Below are 21871 nucleotides of genomic sequence, written 5' to 3'. Positions count from 1 at the left end.
GCATCTATTCATCATTACCAATGCGTTTCAAATAATTGTGGTAATTTGTCCAATAGAATAATTGTCAATGGAATAATTGTGGCCATTGAGTTTCATTATGAGAATCGGATGTGCAGTGTAGATGAAGAAGCTTTTTAATACCTGCTATGCTGTAGCTTTTTTTCCTATTGATGGATATCCAAAATTTAAAAATCGCTCCTCCCTCATTAGGACTTCCTTTAGGATGCACAGTCTACAAGTTGCTCAATTTATTTCTTCCCAAGAAAGGGACACAGAAGGCATTTACAAAATTTCCTCTTACCCCCACACACACGCAACACTATGACCTCAGACCGGGTATTTCCCAGGTTTAATCCGTGTCTGAAATCTGATCACTGTAATATGGCTCACGTGGGACTCTCCAAGCTTGTATTTACATGGCTCATTTATCGGGGACTTCTACAGCTGCTTTTTNAAGCTGTTTTAAGTCTATGTAAAACTCTGGTATCAACTGAATAATATTGAACTTGCTGGTACATGAAAACCCAAACATTTCAGATCTAGGATTATTTTGACCAGCCTGTTGGTTTGCAATCAGCACACTTAGTTTGAGGTTCATACACTCCCAAGACAAGTATGGTGTAATAAGCTTGTGAGTTGAGTCAGTTAATCCATAAATCATTAATGGTAGTGAATTGGTGACCCAGTATTGCAGCTGAAATGATGTACAGATGACCAGTGGTAAATTGAGCAGAGAATATGCTCTGCATCGGTAGAATGCAAAATAATGCAGTTGAATAATGTAGTGAGTAGACTTGCTAGAGCTGAGAAAGGAGGATGTAAAGGAGATCGAGGTGTAAGGTTCACAATGGATCTAGCAACAGTTGCTATAAATTGTTGTGTTTACGGTTACCATATTCATCATCCACCAGCTAACATGCGTTTTATTTTTCATTGGCAATACAATGCTCTATTTTAGAAAAAAAATTTTCACATCAGTTCTTGGATCCACGCCTAAGCCGTTCAATGATCTAAAACATTCTTAGTGCAGCAGAGAGAGAGAGTATTTGAAAGTTGGTTGAGTGATTATGGTCAGAGTGTGCCTGAGGTCAAATTTGCCACTTAAGTGGTTGCAAGATCAACAACAACAACTTGCACGTACAGTGTGCCCTCCATACAGGGTAGTACCTCAGAGCGCTTAACAGTGGCAAAGCCTGACTTCAAGCCGATGGGGGGAAACTAGCTGTAAGCACAGTTGAAGAGGAAGGTACTATTCAACCATGTGACTGTAAATCACCTGCCAATTTTCACACATGGTTTTCAATAATCATTTGTGTTGTACAGTTGAGTAACTCTTCCTTTAGAGGCTCTATCTAGCTCACCATTGTGTGTGCAGATATCTAAAGTCGGCAAGTGATAGTAAAGTTTAGCACAGAAAAAACTGAAGTCAGTTTAAATGAGTGGTTCTGTAAAACTAGTCCTTAATGTACAAATCTAACACGAACTGTAGCATAAACCGTATAATTTCATTTACTTTTGCTGATTCTGCCAGCATTTAGCGTGGGATTAATGGGAGGCTACAGAGAGAGGGTTGTAGTGATCTAATCGAGTGACCCGAAACCAAAAAATAAACGGTGGAATAAAGTGTGTGTTTAAGTAACATTAAAAAGAGTGCAAACTAAGTTTTCGATACCATACAATTGACATTTAAATAGCACCTTTCATGTTGGGAGGACGTCCCAAAGTTTGAGGTTAGGAGTGAGCAGTTTACAGGTCCAGCCAAGGTGTATGCCCCACACAAGGTATAAACCAGTACAGTCAGGTTCTGCTTGGGCCTTTTATTGTAGCGATGAAAATTAAGACATTAAAATATTGAGTCAATTCATGTTGGGATGTGTCCTCTACTAAGTCGTTTCGTTTAGACAGTATAATGCCAGTAGGTGGCGTAATAACACCTTGAATCACCACCAACTGGTGAAATCTAATGCAAAATATTTGTGATCATATACAATTCTGTTCATTTAGTTGTAGGAAAACACAATTGACATCGAGGTTTATTACATGCTGTGTGTGGCAGGGAATTACAGGTGCTCTTTAATTATTTAACGAACAGCCAATTCGTTGTTGATTGGGAGTGCTTCACATCTGAGTTTTGGCCGTGAGTGGATTGTTGGGGAGGATGTATCACAGATGAGCCCAAAGCTGACGGCCATCAATGTACCCTTTCTGATGCCTCTCTGCAACACTTTCTGGGAGTCCGGGACGACTGCTCCCACCCTAACCTGCGAATGCAGTGACTAATCACGATCCAAGATGAGATCAGGGAGGAACCTTCCTGCTTCATGTGACTCACCAGTTAGTCTATCATTGGACAGTTGTTATTTGGTTCATAATAAATAAAATTCCACAAAGCATATTTCATTATAATTTCAGGCCATGGTAATTCCCTGTTTTCTGTCACTGTTGATAATGGTTGCAGTGTTGAGTGAAGCCTTTTCCTTCATAGCTTTAAGAGGCTCTTCAGTAACTGCACTCAGTACTTTACTGTCCAGTGTGTGCAAAGTCACTTCTCGACTCTTGTAGTAGGAAATCAATATTGGATGAACTGTCTTTTAAACGAATACTTGTTTTTAACCATGGATGTGTCTTTAAAATCTAACTGTCCCAGAGAATTATCGTTCGGCTCAGTATCCTGCTGGGTATTTTTAAATCTTTGTAATAATTGCCACTAACGTGGATGTAAAGCTTGTACAGAATGTCTTATACCACCCTGCATTCCCTTATGAGTACATTATGGGGTAGTGTATGGGTGTTTGATCTGATTTAGTTGTTGAACATTTATAGAAATTGAACATTATTGACTTTTTATTATTGACTTTCTTTTTAAATTTGCAGGTTCAACATAAAAGTAAATTTATATCTGGTAGCAAACTTCATGCTAACTGGTGTTGCAGGCGGTGCTAAATATGCTCAGAGTGGACAGCTTTTTGCTCGCTTCAAGCTAACGGAGACTCTTTCGGAAGAGACTTTGGCTGGACGATTGGTAATGACCAAAGTTAATTCTGTTCTGCTGTTGCCAATAACTAAAGAGAAGTCCGCGCAGGTCCAAGGAACCAAAGAGAAGGTCTATGAAGCCATGATTGAGGAGAAAACAAAGGAATGTATCTATTTGAGGTTGACGAAGGAATGCTGTGAGGAGCTGAAACTACGAGCTGATCGAGAAATGCAGGTAATGTTCAGACTCCCCGCCATCTCTATTTGCTTTCCACTTCCACTTGGTGTGCATACGCATCAAATAGATATGTGCATTGTTGTTTGATTGTACAAGGTGTGGCTGCTGTCTGGAATAATAGCAGATTCAAGTTTGCAATAGGTGTCTATAAGGTGGAGAATGTCTTCCAATTTTTCATCCTAGAGTCTGCACTTTCAGTGAGTAACACTACTGGCCCAGTTAGTGTAAAGCATACAGACCAGCCTGAGCTGAGTATGTTGATTTCAGCTGGGGCAGCAGTTGAGGTGTTATAATTATCTATAACTCCCCTAGAGCGGGGACAAAACCTAGGAGTATTGGTTCACCTGGGCTGTCAGAAAGCTGCAGATTGTGATGTACTGTAGGATTCTGTACTGAGTAAATGATGCAGTAGATGACTTGTTTGTGATGAGGTACCTTAAGAGGTGTAACTCGTGCAGGATTTGCAAACCCCATTCCTCTTTCAATTAACGACGAATACTTTGTGTCCTGAAGGAAATTGGTTTTGGGAGGATGGAAATGACCGCAATCTGTAAAAATGACACTTTCTTGTGCTTTGCAACCCGGTGGAAGCCCTCAAACAATTGAAGGCTGTAAATCTTCAGTCCAGAGACCTTACAAACAGCTTGGTCTCCCCTGTGTGTGATTACCGACCCAGTTCCGTGTTGTTGATCTCCCTTTGATGAAGTCTGACAACAATTTGCGATTCACATTTGCTGCAAAATGCCTGGATTGATTTTGCACGTTAATCATCTGGATGGAGCTACTGAGTAGTGCACATACTTTGTGTACAACCTCTTCCTCAGCTTTATTAGCTTATCAGATTTTTTTTCACAACTTTTGCACCTTATGAATTTATTTTCAGACCAATTGGATAAGTTACAAATCATTCCATAAAACAGACACAAGGTCATTAAACATTGTAAAACATGACGTCAGTGTTCTACTAAGTTTAAGCCTGTCCTACTTCTACCTCGGTCGCCTTTCTCTCATTCTCCCTCCATCCTTTCACTAAATGGTCCCTAGAAAAAGAATTATAAACTGACTTATGAACAAACAAAAGTGCTCAGTTTTGACTCAACACCTTAGGACATCCCCCCCATTATGAAAGACACTGTACAACTGTAACTTATTGTTGAAGAAGGCCCTTTGCCCCATTTGATCTTATCCTAGAATTTATCGAGCACTTCACCTATGATGACTATCTTACTCTGTAAATGGGGCAGTCGGTCTCAAGAATGAGAAGGTGGAAACCCAGCTTGCCGAGCCAATGCTTGAAGCAGTGCTGTGACGCAGAAGTTTCTCTGAAATACTGTGTTGTGTGGGTAAACAGATAATATCTGTCAGGAATGAAGTGCATCAGTTCATCCCAGTAAAGAAACTGTTTATGTACTGAAAACGACAAGAGGCATCTTTTCACTGAGCTTGATTTTAAGAGGATGTTTAATTAACCAATAAAACTTGTTCATTTATAGGTTGAACTTCAGTTTCAACTCAATCGCTTACCGCTATGTGAAATGCATTATGCCCTGGACAGAATCAAGGACAACAGCATTCTCTTCCCAGATGTCTGCATGTTCCCCACCATCCCCTGGAGCCCCATCAGGTACAGTGTGCCAATGCCATGGCACTTGTGAATGTGGCATTAATATTGCATCAGATTTGCAGCTCACACCACAGATGGCTTTGTTTAAAGCTGGTGTATAAAATTGGGTACGTTTTCTACCCCTCCTTCAGCAGTCGTTTCAGAATGTTGAAGTTGAATTGGCTGTTCCACCAGAGAGAAAAGTAGGTTGAAATCATTTGCGTTCATGCATATTCATTAAGCTGCAGCAAATGTCAAGTGAAGACACTGTTGATTTGCGATTAATGGTTCAAGTGAAATTAGTAGCATGCGACTAATTGACTTATATATTTTTGAACTGTTTAAACTGTTTTTCTCAAAAAATCTATATTTTATATGCGACTAATTGCCTTCACGAAAATATTTTAGAACAATGCACTCATCAAGCATGTCTGGAGCCTGGTTTGATTCTTTGATACATTCAAGAATGCAATTAAACGCAGCAGATTTTTTTGATGGAAAACCCGCCTTTTCCCCACATATCACGTATGTATATTTCAAGAGGAGTTATTAAAAGTTTTAACCAGAATCTTGCATATCGTTTCTCTCAGTCCACTTGAAGGAACCTCCCCAGTATTAGTTTAGACTCAGTTGAATTATTATGATAAACATGGAGTGATCAACACCCCATTCCTTGCAGTGTAAAGGAGTTGACCCCATTTAATTATACAACGATACCTTGTGATTTACGTGCTGGGTTACACTGAATTCGGTAGTGTAATAACAAATGACCCCTTTTTAATTAAAAAGGTTTGAAATATAATTTTAAAATGGAGTCCTTGCCAGGAACTCATTTTGTTGTCATTTGTCTCCCAATCACAGTGAAACATGAAACCTTTACCACCTTTGAATCCAGCTTGTGGGCTTCCTGAGGTTGAGGAGATTTCTAGGCTGATGTGGTTAATGTCGCCCTGTACTTTTCGGGAAAAATATACAAAATCAGTGCTCATAAAATAGGAGGACAGACTAATCTGGGTTTCTCGTGCTCCATTTTCTTACTTTGAAACATTTTTTTGGGTGGAGGGACCACTTCTGCACAATTTCCTGTAATTTGAGTCATTTTGTAAACCTGTTTGTTGGGGGACGATTGTGTTTGTTTGCTTGTTGTTGAGGGTCTTCATTCATTGCAAATGGCTGTTTATTCTTTTCTGTGTTGGAGCAGACAGTGGGATGAGCAGTTGGACCCCCGGCTAAATGCTAAACAGAAGGAGGCCATTCTGGCCATCACAACCCCACTTTCCATCCCGCTCCCCCCTGTCCTCATCATCGGGCCCTATGGAACAGGCAAAACGTTCACACTGGCTCAAGCAGTCAAGCACATCCTCAAACAGCAGGAAATGAGGTGAGCTTGCGGCAGCTTTTGGTTCAGCAAGAATGGCGTGCTGTTGTATTTTTGCTGTATCAGTGTGCTGATGTGTTGTGCACAATTCGTTTTGAAAATAAACAATTTCTTGGTATTAATTATACTGGTTTAGATAGGAATAATCAGATTTTTGGATTAGTTCCGTTGAAGTTTTGCTTTCGCTTTCTTTTTGCTTGATTAACTGACAGTTGCTCTCACCCCCTTCCATTCCCCCACCTTTATTGCTCTAAACCCTGTATCTCAACTGTAACCTCTTTCGGTGCTCTTGTTTCACAAAATAAGCTGTCAATTCACTTTGCCATATATTCTGTGAAGGGCTTTGAGACATCTTGACAACGTGAAAGGCATGTCAAATGCAAGGATTATTATTATTATTCTGTGAATGGATGGATGGCTTCAAATCCTCTGCCTGTACTCTGCGTTTCTTCATGTGTAAAATGTTCGATGCCAGTTGTTCTAGCTGACATTTATTTAAAGGCGACTTTTTAAATTCTGGGTTTACCTTTAACATTCGGAAAATGTTTTTTCACTGTGCACTGAGATTTTATTTCCCCACAGAATTCTAATTGTTTCCAATTGAACTGAAAACATTTCCGGTAATTTAAAAAAAANTTACTCCAGCAGATTAATATATTCCCGAACAGCCCAGCACCCTGCCAGGGCTGCTGTTTAAAATATGGGTGGGTGGAGAAAACTGCAGTTGTGCATTTCTGCCATCTGTAGCCTGACCCAGTTTCTCAGTTATTGTGCAAGAGTCAAGTCATCACAGGGTCACTAACCAGTCTGTCACTCCGCCAAATTTAGATGGAATCCAACCTGGGCAGTTTACAGGTTCATTTGGCTGTTAATTTCTCTCCTCCCATCCCCTCCCCGTTTCTTTAATGGAGGATGAAGAGTATATATTCAAAAAAAGAAGCACTCTGTTCGTTCACAGTTTAGCTGAGTGCATCATTAGTGTTTGACTACGGGAGCTTCGCTTTGACAGAGGTGGTGTTCACTGGGATGAGACTGAGATTCTGACAGGTTATTCCCGGCCCATATTTCAAAGGGCAGGGAATTGTCTTGAGGCCGCCTCTCAATTCAACCCCCAGAAAAGATTACATTTGATCATTCGTCTCATTGCTGCTGGAGCAGATTAGCTGCTGCAGTTTCCACACCTCAAAGCAATTCAGTGTGTGAAGTGCTTTGAGACTTTATGATGTGATCAGTTGTTATAGCAGATGCAAGTGCTGTGTATTGTTTCATTATCAGATCACATCCTGTTCATCTAAAAATATAAATTTGTTAAAAATTGCAAGCTGTCGGCAACCATAATCTCCTCCATAGTTTTGCTTTTAACTTAGTGCTGGTGAATAAAGGGATTGGGTCACCAATAAGAATTAGCACATCCTGCTGCTCCGAAATGCATCTCCAGTATTTGGCCCTAAGTGTAAATGTAAAGCAAACTACTTTCCAACTTCACTAAAATAGCCCTCGAAGGACTACTACACAGTGACCACTTGTATGGTTTCAAAGATATTTACGTCTGTTCAGGTTGTTTTGGATCTTTAGACACATCACAGAGAGGTACATTGATAATGCTCTGTACTATATTTAACACTATTCATGTGGTTCAGCCTTGCTTCTTGTCTCTACCACCAACGATTCCTAACAAAAGCCATAGCAACCAGTAACAGCTTGAGCACAAATGTGCATCAGTGTAATTTACTGACTGATATTGAACCTCTTCCTCCTCCAAATTTTGTAGTGAATCTTCCCATCTCGATCTGGCACTCTGATTTGAGTTTATCCATAATTTCTATTGCCACATTGGGAGTATAATTTAGGAGAGAAGACTGAATCCCAGTTGGTTTAGGATGTTTTGATTGTATTTGTTGCTCTTTAATAATTGGCAGTAAAATCAAAGTATTAATGTTTCCATTACAAAGTCAGAGAGAACCGAGCCTTAGTCTTGTGACTGTTTATGTTGGTGGGTTTGGCTGATGTGGAGTTTTTGATTCACCATCAATATTTATGATGAAACTATTTCTATGCAGAATCTGTCTTTTCTCCAGTCTGTGGTGATTATATCTGTGCTGTTGCTGCCCAATTGCTGGTTTTGTTGGTCTTGTGCTGATTGAGGATTTTACAGTACATTTTTCTACCAGATGCTTTTCTAATGTTACGCTTAAGTTATTAAGAAAGGTTCCTTTTAGCTGCAGTTAATACTGTTGCTATCGCATAGATTTGCAGTATACGCAGTTTCTGTTGTGGGTCCATAATCTCCTGACAATGACTAGACTTTACACTAGGTTTCAGTGATTTACAGGAAATTCAGTGACCTGGGACAGTGAAATGAGAGGTTTATATGCTATGGTGTGCTGCATCTTAATGTGTACACAGTATAAAACCAAGCACGGGTGTTTTATAGACGGAAAAGATAACTTCTTTCTCACAGTTCAGTTTATGCCAGGAATTGGGGTGGCTCACAACACAATAGGGGTGTTGTGGTTCAGTCAGACCTTGAGCCTAGGCTTTGTTTTGGAGCCCCATATGGGAGAAATGAAAGGATGGAATGAAGAATGGGAATAATTCTGAGCTCAAGGGGATGGCGGAAGTAATATGAAAACCCAGGATGAGGAAACAGCCAGGAGATAGTGAATGGAAGATTGGAAATTGGGGGAGAGATGATCATTCTTTTACAGTATTCGCATCATCACCTAGGATTAGGGCCAGCCAGATCTGATTGGGAAAGGGGGGAGAATTGTAATTGGGAGAAAGATGGCCATTAACAAGGAACCAGACAAGGACACCAACACAGAGGAGAGAGAGAATGGGTAGAATCAAATACAACAGACAAACAAAGATATTGAAGATTGTTGGTGCAGTGAAAGACAAGAGATGTGTGGCAGTCTTGTTGCACATTTCAATATCTTTCACTGTACTACAGTCCTGCTGTGCTACACTGAGCCACTGCTGGAAATGTCACAGCTCCATCAAACCTTTGGCACTTTATTCTCAAGAAAACCATTGAATGAATAGAAGCATAAAATACCTTTTTTTAAATCTGCACTGACTAAGGGAAGTAACAATCGATTTAGCTAAGTCCATACACTGAACGCGCCCATTTATTCAGACACTTTGAGTTATTACTGCTGTTCTTTCACTTTACCTTGTCGGATATGTTTTATTTTTAAGTTTGTCCTTGAACATTGTTTTTATTGCAGGATTCTCATCTGCACCCATTCCAACAGTGCTGCTGATTTATATATAAAAGATTATCTCCATCCTTATGTAGAAGCAGGAAATCCACAGGCCAGGCCTCTCAGGTAGGAATTTTGTCCATTGTGATGAATAGTGATTATAATCTGTGTCCCAGGGAATATCTGTGCATTTAATTGGTTTCACCCTTATATGTTTGTGCTCAATAAGCATCAGCATTGGGCTCAACTCCTTTCGCTTAACTTCGCTTTGGAGAGAGAATGTTGAATGTTTTCTTTGGGGCAGATCTACCATTCCCAAGTCCTGCTGACAAGCCAACCTAGCTAGTTCTCTCCAATAATCTGTGGATTTAGGTGCATCCTTCCAGGGAGAGAGTTTACATTCCGTCTAGACACAGGGAATGTGGAGCTCTGTCTGATTTTTTTGTGTGTTGGTCTGTGTAACACCTGGCTGATCAAAGCCAATTATGGTCTGTCAGTGATAACTAGAAAATAAAGCCAGCTCCTATGAAACAGGTACAACTGTAAAGGTGTTAGATAAGTGTTATGCATGGCACTGACCATCTTCTGAAGTAGTTTCTTTGTCAATTGCAGGGTGTATTTCAGAAATCGGTGGGTGAAGACTGTACATCCGGTCGTGCAGCAGTACTGTTTGATATCAAACACACATTCCACCTTCCAGATGCCACAGAAAGAGGATATTTTGAAACATCGAGTGGTGGTTGTAACTCTTAGTACATCGCAATATCTTTGCCAGTTAGACCTTGAAGTAGGTGAGTGTATCATTGGAATTTCAGCAGTAAAAAAAGAAAGAGCCATCCAGAGGAATTGATATCAATGTATTGCTGAGCACAACAGATTCTCTTGTATGTATTGATGATATCCCGTTGCTCCAGTGTTGCCTAAGTGTTAGAGAAACGAGAACTTGAGACAGTGATGATTTTTTGCATTCTCGGTATACGTTAAACAATTTTTTTTTGCTTCTGCTATTGGTTCCTTCCATCGAGAGAAGTGCAAATTTGAGTTGTTGCTCTGCAGCTCTTGTTAAAAGCTTCATCCAACATTGCATGTTCTCTTGCTTTATTGGTACAACTCATATATTACCTAATGGCCCGAATCGCGTCTGCAAATGAAACCTCAGGAGGAGAATCCTGACTGGATTGCAGATGATAACCTGTCTACAACGGAGTCATTTGTCACGAGCTGTTCTTTTTGACAGGATTCCAAATCACACTGATCGTAATGTTCTCCAGCAATGCCAAAATGCAGGGCAGTGTCAGGAGGGCATCTTTTATCTGTCTGCGATTGCTCGGTAAGAGCAGATGGGTTCAATTAACCAACCCTTCGCTTCAATCAAAGGAATTTTCCTGCTCTTTATTAAGAATGCCAATGTTACATCTCTGGAAGCAGAAAGGCTGCTGTATGCCTCCTGATCCTCATCACATTGTGATCGGGGAGGGGGGTTATTTCAAAAGCACCTGAACAGAGCATGTGCGGAGCCGTGACTCTTGTGCTTCTATAATTCGTAAAGCATTATTAAGGGGCTCAGTTAATGTATTTGGATTACAGTTTAAATTACAAGAATGCACGTGTGGCATAGACCTTGTTCAGTTATTACTTACTAATGCCTGTACTGAAAAGTGCACATTAGTTTCTCACTTTACTTAGATTGTGGCTGTTTCCATCTACACGTTGCAAGTCGAAGTAGCTGCACCATTGGTGTTGGGCTGGGAATCGCCAAATTTGACTATTGCTACTACTGTACTGACCTCCACAGAGCTGCTGCTTTGATGTCACAGCTGTGCTATCAGCCACAAACTCCAAATACATATTAATTATTAGGTGGGATCTCCGTTTTGAGAATTGATCAGTTGACAAGTTAACATAATGCTAACTTACCCACTAGCAATTAATTTCCAATATTGGAAATTTATATACTGACATCAAGAGGATTTTAGGATGCTCGTTAGCGAGCACTACCTACTGTAGATTAATGTCTGCACCACTGAGTTTAATGTGATTGATCTTCATTACTACATGTAGGAAAAAACAAAGGAAAAGCCTGAATTTCATCATTTTGCATAACAAAGGAAGTTGGTGGAGTTTTCTTTGTTGTTTTCCTCCCAAGTTCTTACTGTAACCCACTTTGCATGTTTCTGAAAAGGCCAAAAAATGTGGCTGTCACAGTGGTCTTTCCAAATGAGGTTGGTCTCCTGTGCACTCTAACAACAGTGTTCCCCTGTAAACAGACTGGTATTTGCCTTTGTAATGAGTGTGCAGTTTCAATTCAGTGGGAATCAAACCTATTATTCAGACTTTAATTGCTGTGATAGAACAAATTTCATTATGGCAGTGTTAGGCTTATTAAACCAAGCAGTGTTAACGGTATACTTTGGTCTCTAGTGGATGCTGTCTTGTTTAACAGAAAAGTAATTCTTCCTTGTTCAGCTACCTCTACAGGATTAAACCTAAATTGCCAATGTGTGAATCAACCAAGGGAACAACCTGTTTAACAGATGTTGATAACCTAGCTTTTGGGAAGAATTGTGAGTCCATGGCACTTTACTTGCGTCTAGTCTGAAAAGTCATCTAACCTGGGCTGGCTCAGCGATTCTTTTCCTCCTGACAGTAATGCACACACTCTTCACTGTTTCAATTCTTCACCTTGTAGGAATTGCTTACAACCCATATTTTGTTTTTTCCACAACAAAGTTCGGTGAAGTGTAGAGTGCAAAGGGGAAGAAACTGGTTGTTCATTGTCAGACAAATCCTGTAACTAGCTAAAAGGGTTGGTAGTTTGGCTATTTGGTGGTGGTTCACTGGGGTCTTCTTGTATCCTTCTCATGAAAGGTGTGTAGAAATGAATCCAATTTGATGGGCTTCTGTGGGATTTGAACCTGTGCTCAGTTAACCTACACATTCCCATTTCATATTCTAAATTAAATTTCTTATATTGCATTCAGCTCAGCTGTCTGTGAGCTGCGAGATGTGCTTTATTCAGCAGGAGGGCACTTGTTAAATGGGTTTTGAATTCCATCTGTTTGTCTGCTTCCTCGTGAGCTGGAAGTGGAGTACAGATTCCAATATACAGATGATAAAAGTGCCTTGCTCTATTTTATTGGCGAAACTGGGTCATCGTGAAAGCTTTGGCAGGTGTTTGCCTCTCAAAGGATGTGTACCCGAAGTGCGCTATCGCTAAACAAGCTGGCTAAATAATGAGAATATATTTTGCATTGCTTTCAAGCAGGTACAAAACCATTGGATAAAGCTAAGGGTCACTTCACAGTGCCTATCACAGGGCAGCCACATTAAATTGCTCCATTATTAACTAGGAGAAAGCAGTGAGTTTTACAGCTGAGCTAGAGTCGATCAAAATATTTACTTTAATTTCACATTGATCTAATAAGAGTTTAATACCATTGAAGGGTAATTTTCTTACACTTAAGCAGGTTTGAGCCAAAGAAGATTATAAAACCCAAAGTGTATGGAAGCAGCTTTATGTAGTTACAAAGCTTAATGCTGCAATACAAAGACAGCATAGGTAAATTCACCATCTTGGACTAATCGTACAAAAAAAAAGCACATTCATCAGAATGCTTGTCAGTGATCAACACTAACTGTCTTCCTCAACCAATTAGATATGCTAATATAAGAAAAATGGACAGCACATAATGATGAACACAGCAGGCTGAATGATGAAGTTTGAGATTGAAAAGCCCCATTAATTTAGCTCTTTTTTGCTAATTTGTTATCTTTTGAGGTCCTTCCAGTTTTGTGCACTGATTCTCATATTTTACCAAGGTCTCACCAAGGTCAAGACGTAGTAAATAATGATAATAATCCTTGCATTTGATATAGTGCCTTATATAGCATCGTTGAGATGTGATGAGGAGCAATATCAAATGCAAGGATTATTATTGATTGTATTCAACTCTGAAACGAGGGTCTAGTGCGGTTTACATGTGGAATTACTGGGACGTGTAAAGGGGGCCAGTGCACCCTTGTATCCCCTTTATTCTGTTAAATAACTATAAATATCAGGGGTTTCAAATCTCCTGAAGGATCAACTTATTTTAACACACGTTGTTAGAACCTTTTAAAATGTGTGAGCATTGTCAGGGGCTTCTCAGTTTTCAAGCATTTATGCTAGGGGGCAGCATTGATGCATTTTATTCCTGATACATCGTGGTCATATTGACTTTAACCTTTTCAAATGCAACATGATGAATGGTATTTCTAGCATATTGGCACTGTTGATACTTTTATTTGAAACAAAAGTTTAAAAAGTCTTGAATTGTTGGCCAGACCTCAAAAGAAACAGGCTTTTACATCCCCGAGACGTATTATTGCTGAGCATGTGGTTTCATGGGCAGCAGTTCTGGATCTCATACATGCCGAAACGAAGCCAGGCATTTTCCTAATGAACGAATCCTCTCCCCGGACTCTTGCACACCTTTCCATCAGTTATAGCAGGATAGCATTAGAGCAGCCAGCATATCACCTGTGAGAGAATGAACTGTAACGTGCGGAGGACTTCTGTGGTAGAAGATAGTTTTGTAGGATTAAAACCTAAATCAAAACATGAGCCTATTAATATTCTTTATAACTGGAATTCGAGTTAGAGGTTTGAGCCACTTCAACATGATATGACATTTTACAAAATGCAAGGATTTATATTGTATCTGAACAAAAATCTCATGCCCTCCAAAAGCGTTTGTACATTTCCAGAATTAATTTAGTAAACAGTGGAAATTTTAAAGTACAGCAAAAAATGGATTTAATACTTCAATAACCTTTCTTGTTTTGCATATTCTTTGTTCCCAGGTTTATTCACTCATATACTTTTGGATGAAGCCGCTCAAGCAATGGAATGTGAGACCATTATGCCTTTGGCTCTTGCCAGTAAGAACACAAGAATTGTTTTAGCTGGGGATCATATGCAGGTGAGTGCTTCTAAATCCTGTTTTGTATTACAGCCAGAAGCCATTTCTTTGCCTCCACGCTTTGGAACTACATCCCGCATTCCTTTCGTCTCGCTCACTCCCGTGCCTCCTTCAAGGCACGTCCCAAGACCCTCCTCTTCGACCATGCCTTTGGCCACCCTCCGACCTCTACCCTCCCTGATCCCCCCACCTGCTCGGGTCCGAAACCCTGACTGTCCAGCGCCTTGGGACGTCCTCCGGATGTGAAAGATGCTATATAAATGTAATTTTGTATTGTATTGTACTATATGTTGGGGTGCATTGCGGTGTTTGTTTACTGCAGCAATTTGTTTTACATGCGATGGTAGTGAGTCACACCCTTTGGAACACACAACTTGCATCTTGCATTTACGCAGGGTAGCGTCCCCACACAACAAAATATTTGCTACGAATAGCAGACACCATATATTAGACACTATTATGAACTGGTTGTGATATCCCACAAGGCTTTTGATTTTGTATTTTTAGCTCAGTGGAATCCACTATTGGCTGCAATGGAAGGTCACAATGATGCATTATTTTGCGATCTGGGCAACCACAACATTTTGGCAGATGTTCCATCTTGATTTGACTGCCCTTTTTAAATGGAGATAACAAATACACAGCATATCCGCTGAACGGGCCACTGTTTTACTTGTAGCAAGTGGCCTTAAAAGCCAGAAAATCTTGATATTTATCCAGCTTTGATGTGCTTTGAATGGGTTGTTTTGATGTCATTTCTATGCTCATAGCTGAACTCTTCCTAACCCCTTCTACCTCCTCCGTCAATAAGTACCTTACATAGAAGAGCTTGTGTGCAATAATTAAAATCATTAACTAGTTATTTGACGCACAACGCTCGCGAGAACAACAATCTGATTTTATTCCATTGGCCTTCTCTAACATTGCCGGAACTGCAATTTTGGAACAGTCTCCAGAAACAGCTGGACTGTAACTTCAACTAAAGAGATTATTGTTCCCTAAAATTAACCTGCACTATGTAAACTAAAGCTGAAATCTAGAAAGTTTTTTTGCATTAAAACCTACTGGTGGCTGCAGGTTTTTGACAGACAGGGCTGAATCCTTATGTCAGTGGCAGTGTTATGTCTGGTCCTGGCAATCTTCTGGTGTCCCAGACAACAATTTTCCACTTAAATTTGTCATTCACCTCTCGATTGTTTCTGCGACATTGTTGTGCGCAAATTGGCTAGCACATTCGCCTCCAAACACAGTTATTACAGATTACAGCAATTACCTGTGAAGCAATTTGAGACAATTCAATGATATAGACGCTTTATCAAATGTAAGGATTCTTATTTATTCATTGGATTTGGTGTTAGAGCTGTGAGTCTGCCAGGAGTCTCTCAATCAAGTTTTTTTGGGGCATGTTCAGAAATGTGGTGGGGATGTGCCAGTGTTTGTGTGGACAGTACACGTCTGAGAATGTCTTCTTTGTGAAATATGCCAACTCCCATTTCTGCCAACATTACTTTTCAACCTCCTGCTGGCTTTGCAGCTGGGAATTTCTGGCTTGCAAGCCTGAAATGTGCATCACAGTGCTTCATAAGACTTTTTTTAGGAGAGGAAGGGGAAGAAATGGGTTATCTACTTTTTTTCTTTCTCCCAATTCTGTAAAGTATTCCCAGTAGGAAGCAATCCATTGTACTGCTGTGCAGCTGGTAATAAAATACCATGCTGAAAAGTTCTCAGCCTGCAATATTTCATACTTATTCCATTTGGCGCTTTTCTTGTCCTCTTTGTTGTTCCCTTTCTTGTCCTTCTCTCCCTTCTTCCCCCCAAAGGCCAGACAGAACTTTAGAGATGTCTGTCTTGAATCAACACAAAAATTTTGATAAATAATAATCCTTGCATTTGGTATTATGTCATCGAAACATCTCAGAGTATTTTGCAGCCTGTGAAGAGAGTTGGGACTGTGAATTTATTGGTGAATGCCACAGCTAATTTGCCCACAGCAAAGAATTTTATCTCGAAGATTATAGACCAGGGCACTTTATCTTTTTGAATTGTAGCAGGAGTTCTTTTAACGTCCACCTGAAGAGGAAGACTAGATCTCAGTTTAAAGCTTCATCCGAAGGGTGGCATCTCTCACATTGCAGCACTCTCCCTAGACCTACATTTGAAGTGAGCTCAAGTCCCAACATCAGATGTGGAACAGAAAACGTTATACAGAACCATGCCATCTTTCAAATGCACCATTGTCAATGTGTACAACAGTGACAGTGTACAAACTGTTGCGGAATGCAAGTCTTGAATGGATTCTGTGGTAGATTGCCAATTGTAGCCAAGGTTTGTTGGGGAGCGTCGCTGGCGACCATAAGCATTGCTGAATCAACAAGGCTTGCGTTTTGCACTCTTGTCTGACCAGCTCTCGTCGAAATAGGAAATTGGGATTTTAAGTTGAGCTTTTAATGGAACTTAACTCTTGAAAAATTTATTTCTGGTACATGCTTGCAGTTGATGTGTCATAAAAGATATTTCTAATAGGTAGAGCAGAAACGTTTTAAACCGCATAAAACATTTATCGTGAATTTTTGAATTTTTTTCCAAGCAGCATTTGAAAGATGCTTGAGACTTTCATTTGCAGTTTTGTGAAATTTCACAGCAAAGCTCTCTGAACTTGAGAAACTTAAGTTTTGAAAAGCTGGCAGTGCGAATTCTCATCCTCCAACTTGAACCAAGCGCGGGCATTCAGGCTGCAGCTTTTTGTGGATATAGAATTGTTGTTTGCCGGGCTGGTGAGCACGGCACAGAGCAGAAAGGGAACACCGTACTTGAGAGAAAGAGACTCAGTTGGTAGCATCTTTGACCTGTGCTTCTGCTTCCATGGGCTGGGCTTCCGAGTTACATTGGCTTTGGAGAAAAGAAGCCTATGGTCGATCTACATTCTTGTATAGAGCGCAAAATGCGTGTCTCGAATGGCAAAGGAAAGAAAGTTGGGTTTGGACAGGGCATGGTTGCTACTTTTTGGCAACCTCTTTTTGACGTCTTGGGGATTTGCCATTAAATACGTTTTTTTTTGGTTTTCTCGTCGAAGGTGGTTGTCTTTTTGGTGGCCGCCCCTTCCGGATTCCAACATTTGAATGCCCGTGTTTTATTATTTTGTGGAATCTTTGCACAGTCACTTGCTCCTGCTAATCCAAAATGACAGCTCGTGTTCACCATATATTGGTTTTTAATGTCACCTTCGCTGTCACTGATTCTCGATGCTAATGCAACTGGGAAAATGAGCTTTTGCAGTATTAATGTCGTCTCCTTTTGATCAAGTGCCTTTTTTAAACAAGTGCAGACTGAACCGTGCAAGATCCTCTCATTGAAGATTATTTTTTGATCTATGCAAGCTACAAAAGGAATGCCACTACCTCAGTACTTCTCAAAGTAGCCATTTTCTGGGCTGGTAGAAAGTCATTCAGTTTACTGAGGCAAGTCAGCAGATGGTACTTTGTTATAAGGCACCTGACTTAAACAAACGTTTCTGTAATTTTATTACCAGAATAAAATTTTATTGATTGTACTTAATGGAAACACTTTTTAAAAAGGACTTGTATTTTGGCTTTTTCTTTAATTAAATGCACCTGTCAGATTTTTATTTCTTTGATGGAAATGCCCCCAAAATAAACCTGCCCATTGAATCTGTCATCACACCCACTATGAATATGCTAGAAATGTACTAAATTTATGGCAGTCACACTAGTCCAATCAAATCGAATGACTTTCTTTAAAAACCTTCAACTGTTCTCCATTACTCGGCCAAGTAACAAGCCGTCAAGGTTTGATTATACTCCAGGACGCTACCGTGCGTGAAGGGCGCTATATAAATGCAAGTTGTTAATGTTATTCCCACTACTTCCTGGGCGCATTGATGGTTCCATCAGCTCCTTTTCGCAGCAGGTTGGTGATGGGTGTGCTTCTGTGGGCAAACCCAGATGTAAAATTGTCATGAGATGGGTCTCTCTGCCTTCACTGCTTTTCATCATCATTGCTGCCAAAGCTATAGTAGTCTCTGTCAGTGGCAAAGCTGTGAAATGACATTAAAGGGGAGAAAATGGAATTTAATATTTCAGTCACAACTTTTGTTTAAGTACCAGATACACGGAACTAATGCTGTGCTTTCCCACTTTCAGCTTAGTCCCTTTGTGTACAGTGAATTTGCCAGGGAGAGAAACCTTCATGTCTCGTTGCTGGATCGTCTGTATGAACACTACCCCTCAGAGTTTCCTTGCAGAATACTACTGTGCGAGAACTACCGCTCCCATGAAGCTATTATCAGGTAGGTGTGAGGTTCATCGGGTACTTTTGATGCTGGTTAACTTGCCTACAGGGGTGGAAGACTGGAAAATTGGGAGAGGGACAACATGTTAGAGTTCTGGTTGCAAAGGAATAGCAGCAATGGAAAGTGTTTGACTGTCAGTCAGAAATCAAACCACCTCAAAGAAATTCAGTTGACATCCTTTCAAATGACATTGGGATGCTGCTGCAGTAGTTGAGCTAGACTCTTGTTGAGGGAGCTGAATTAACTTGCACTCAAAGCACTGTGGATGGCTGCACCTTTACTGTACTGAAGCTAACTTGCCTTGGAGTTTTTCGTAACTGTTGAATTTTTACAAAGCTCTCTCTTTAAACTGTCCACACCCGCTCATTTCAATTGGGGTGGGGGTGGGGGTTTACAAATCACTACTGATTAGTGAATGAAAGAATTCAGTAAATTGTGGCGTACAAATGAAAGCATTGGACCTGTATAGCAGTCCACTAGTTAGAGCCCGATATCAGTCCAGCTCGAGAGAAATGTCCAATAATAAAAGTTTCCTAGTCACTTTATTTAAAAAAAAAGTGAGCATTGAAGATTATCCTGTGATAATCTGACTTGATATGCATCAATCTGGACTGCAGAAATACCATTACTTCAGTGCTAATATTGTGGGTTAATTGGCTCTTTGTGAAAAATTATAATTTCCTGTGAGAATCTTGTTCAGACCACTTTTTCAGAAAGGCCACAGTATTGTGACGTTCATTTCCATTTTAATTCTGTTTTAGTTACACTTCTGAACTGTTCTATGAGGGTAAATTGATGGCCAGTGGAAAGCAACCAGCACACAAAGATTTCTATCCACTGACTTTCTTCACGGCCCGAGGTGAAGATGTTCAAGAAAAGAACAGCACTGCTTTCTACAACAATTCAGAGGTGAGAGAAAAAATACTCCACTGGTTTCTGGATTTGTATTAGTTTCTGTTGAATTCCTTATTTGTATTGCTTCCATCCATAGGCCCAATCTCCTTTCAGGTTTCCTTGCTGAGTTCTGATTGTCAAAGGGGATTCATTTCCATTGGGTGTGTATTTGCCTGTAAAAGGCAGTCTCTGGATTTATGAAATCAATCTTTTAGGAAACCTCCAACGTAAATTACTGTAAACCTAATTCTTTCAAGCAATGTGCTCCTTGTTAAAGTGAGATTCAATTGCCTCTGTGTTGGCTCTTGCTCATGTGTGCACATTTGCAATTGATACATTCTAAATTACTTTCTTGAAATCAGTTTAGACACGACTATCTGCAGCGTTGTTCCTGTCACATCTGAATTCCTTTAGAAGTAAAAGGGAATGCAATAAATAAAATGTCAAAAATTGACTAAAGCGAAAGGAAAGTTGTCTGTAACTAATGAGAATGGCTTGTGTCAGTTCGCACCCCTCACCTCAGTGTATTGCCCGAGGGAGCCAGGCTGTTGCTTGAAGCTTTTACGCTTCTCAAATAAACCTGCGATGGGGAATCACAATTTGCATCGCATGGACAATTCTCCATTCGGTACTCAGGTTTGAAGCTACAACATTCTGATTGACAGGACAGGCGAGGAGAGCTTTTCCAGGCGTCGCTTCTAATATTAAAAACAAACTGCTTGCTCCTGATTTTCTCCTCTACGCATAGGACTGTTTGTGGGACACTGCTGTCCGCAATTGGCTGCCGCGTTTCACGACACAAAATATACAGTCAATTCACTTTACAGTGTGAAGTGCATTGAGACGTCTCAAAGATGTGATAAGGCGCTATATCAAATGCAAAGATTATTATTATTATATAATGACATGGCTGAGGTGGTTGGGGGAAACTAGAAAAGATATTCAAGTTCAATTTGCATTTGTTTCCGTATTTTAAATAAAGTAGATTAAACTTGTGACTTTGCTGGAATTTTGCAGCTGTGTATGATTTAACCATCAGGGAAGCTTTTATAGCAAACTTCAGGGCTGTCTCATGTACACACATTTCATACCTGGCTTGTTAGATAAGGCTATACGTCAGGGAAGCTCTATTTATTGGAGGCTATCTTGTTATTTTTTATACCACGTTACCTTTAAATATTCAGATGCATTTAATAAACGCGAGTAATTAGCAGCCCAAATATCTGGGTTAACTAAACAAGTAAGCGTCACTGGACACTTTGAATTTTTTTCATAGTTCCTAAAAAGAGGCAATCAAAATAAGCTCTCAATGTCTTTGAATTGAGATTTTTGTCGCACTGGAAGGCATTGAATACTTTTAACGATTGCAAAAATCTCTCTTTGTGAAGGTGTTTGAAATCGTGGAACGCGTTGAGGAAATCAGGAAGAAATGGCCTGTTGCGTGGGGAAAATTGGACGAGGGCAGCATTGGAGTGGTGACGCCATACGCTGACCAGGTGTTTCGGATTCGATCAGAACTTCGCAAGAAAAGACTGTCAGAAGTCAGCGTGGAGCGAGTGTTGAATGTTCAAGGTGGGTTCCCAACTCATTCCAACTCCAGGGTCTTCTTTTTGTTCTGTCTCTTCTGTTCCGTTACTGTGGATCCGTTACTGTGAAGCACTCTGAGACGCCGTCCAGTGTGGAGGGCGCTATATAAATCCAAGTTGTTCCGCCCAGGATATTAGGACAGTTTGAGAAAGTGGATTTCTTTGTGTGGGTTTCTGAGACAATCAAGCTTGCAGAGATGGGAAACTAATTTTACAGCCTTTATATAGCAGTGTACATGATATAGAAAGGTGTAGTTACTAATCCGGAGAGCAGAATTAATAGTTATGGGAGTTCCTTCTACTTTATCTTTTTTTTTTGTCCTTGCTTCTTTTGTAATCTTTATTTGCTAGCTGCTGCTGCTTCTTTCCCTGGCCCTCTATATATACCCATGAATAAACAAGTTTTGTGACCTTTCCTTGTTCTGATCAACATCACAAAGACAACTGTGCATTGTTCTGACCATGACTATAAGTCCACCTAGTTATCGCACGCATACATACTGTTTCCTTATCTTACTTCTACATACAAAGACCCTTTGTTTGCCCATCTTATTTTCACCAGGCCATCTGCTATACTTCCTCTTTTCCCACAATTGGAAAGGGCATGGTTGAGAATGTCAAAGAATTTTACAGAACACATTCACGCACAGTTCATTAACAATGCTGACACCTAGGCTCACGACAGCAAAGGTGACAGAGGTGAAAGTGGTCAGCAGTTTTTCA

At 40.2% G+C, this 21871-nt stretch overlaps 1 protein-coding gene across 2 annotated transcripts in view; it reads left to right on the top strand.

Moving 5' to 3' along the window:
- Positions 1-21871, top strand: part of helz (helicase with zinc finger) — an 86184-nt gene that overhangs the window by 19162 nt on the left and 45151 nt on the right. The window contains exons 12-21 of one of the 2 annotated variants that reach the window (XM_007888731.2): positions 2875-3208; positions 4705-4835; positions 5223-5339; positions 6016-6195; positions 9423-9524; positions 10011-10189; positions 14241-14359; positions 18520-18665; positions 19430-19577; positions 20951-21134. In XM_007888731.2, coding sequence (XP_007886922.1) covers positions 2875-3208; positions 4705-4835; positions 5223-5339; positions 6016-6195; positions 9423-9524; positions 10011-10189; positions 14241-14359; positions 18520-18665; positions 19430-19577; positions 20951-21134 — 1640 coding nt within the window. The remainder of the gene's footprint in view (positions 1-2874; positions 3209-4704; positions 4836-5222; positions 5340-6015; positions 6196-9422; positions 9525-10010; positions 10190-14240; positions 14360-18519; positions 18666-19429; positions 19578-20950; positions 21135-21871) is intronic. The other variant, XM_007888732.2, reaches the window with a different exon arrangement.

Source organism: Callorhinchus milii, unplaced genomic scaffold, assembly GCF_018977255.1.
Source record: "Callorhinchus milii isolate IMCB2004 unplaced genomic scaffold, IMCB_Cmil_1.0 Scaffold20, whole genome shotgun sequence".
In the NCBI taxonomy this organism is placed as follows: domain Eukaryota; kingdom Metazoa; phylum Chordata; class Chondrichthyes; order Chimaeriformes; family Callorhinchidae; genus Callorhinchus; species Callorhinchus milii.
Note: the sequence above shows the minus strand (reverse complement) of the source record. Positions and strands in the feature narration are given on the sequence as shown.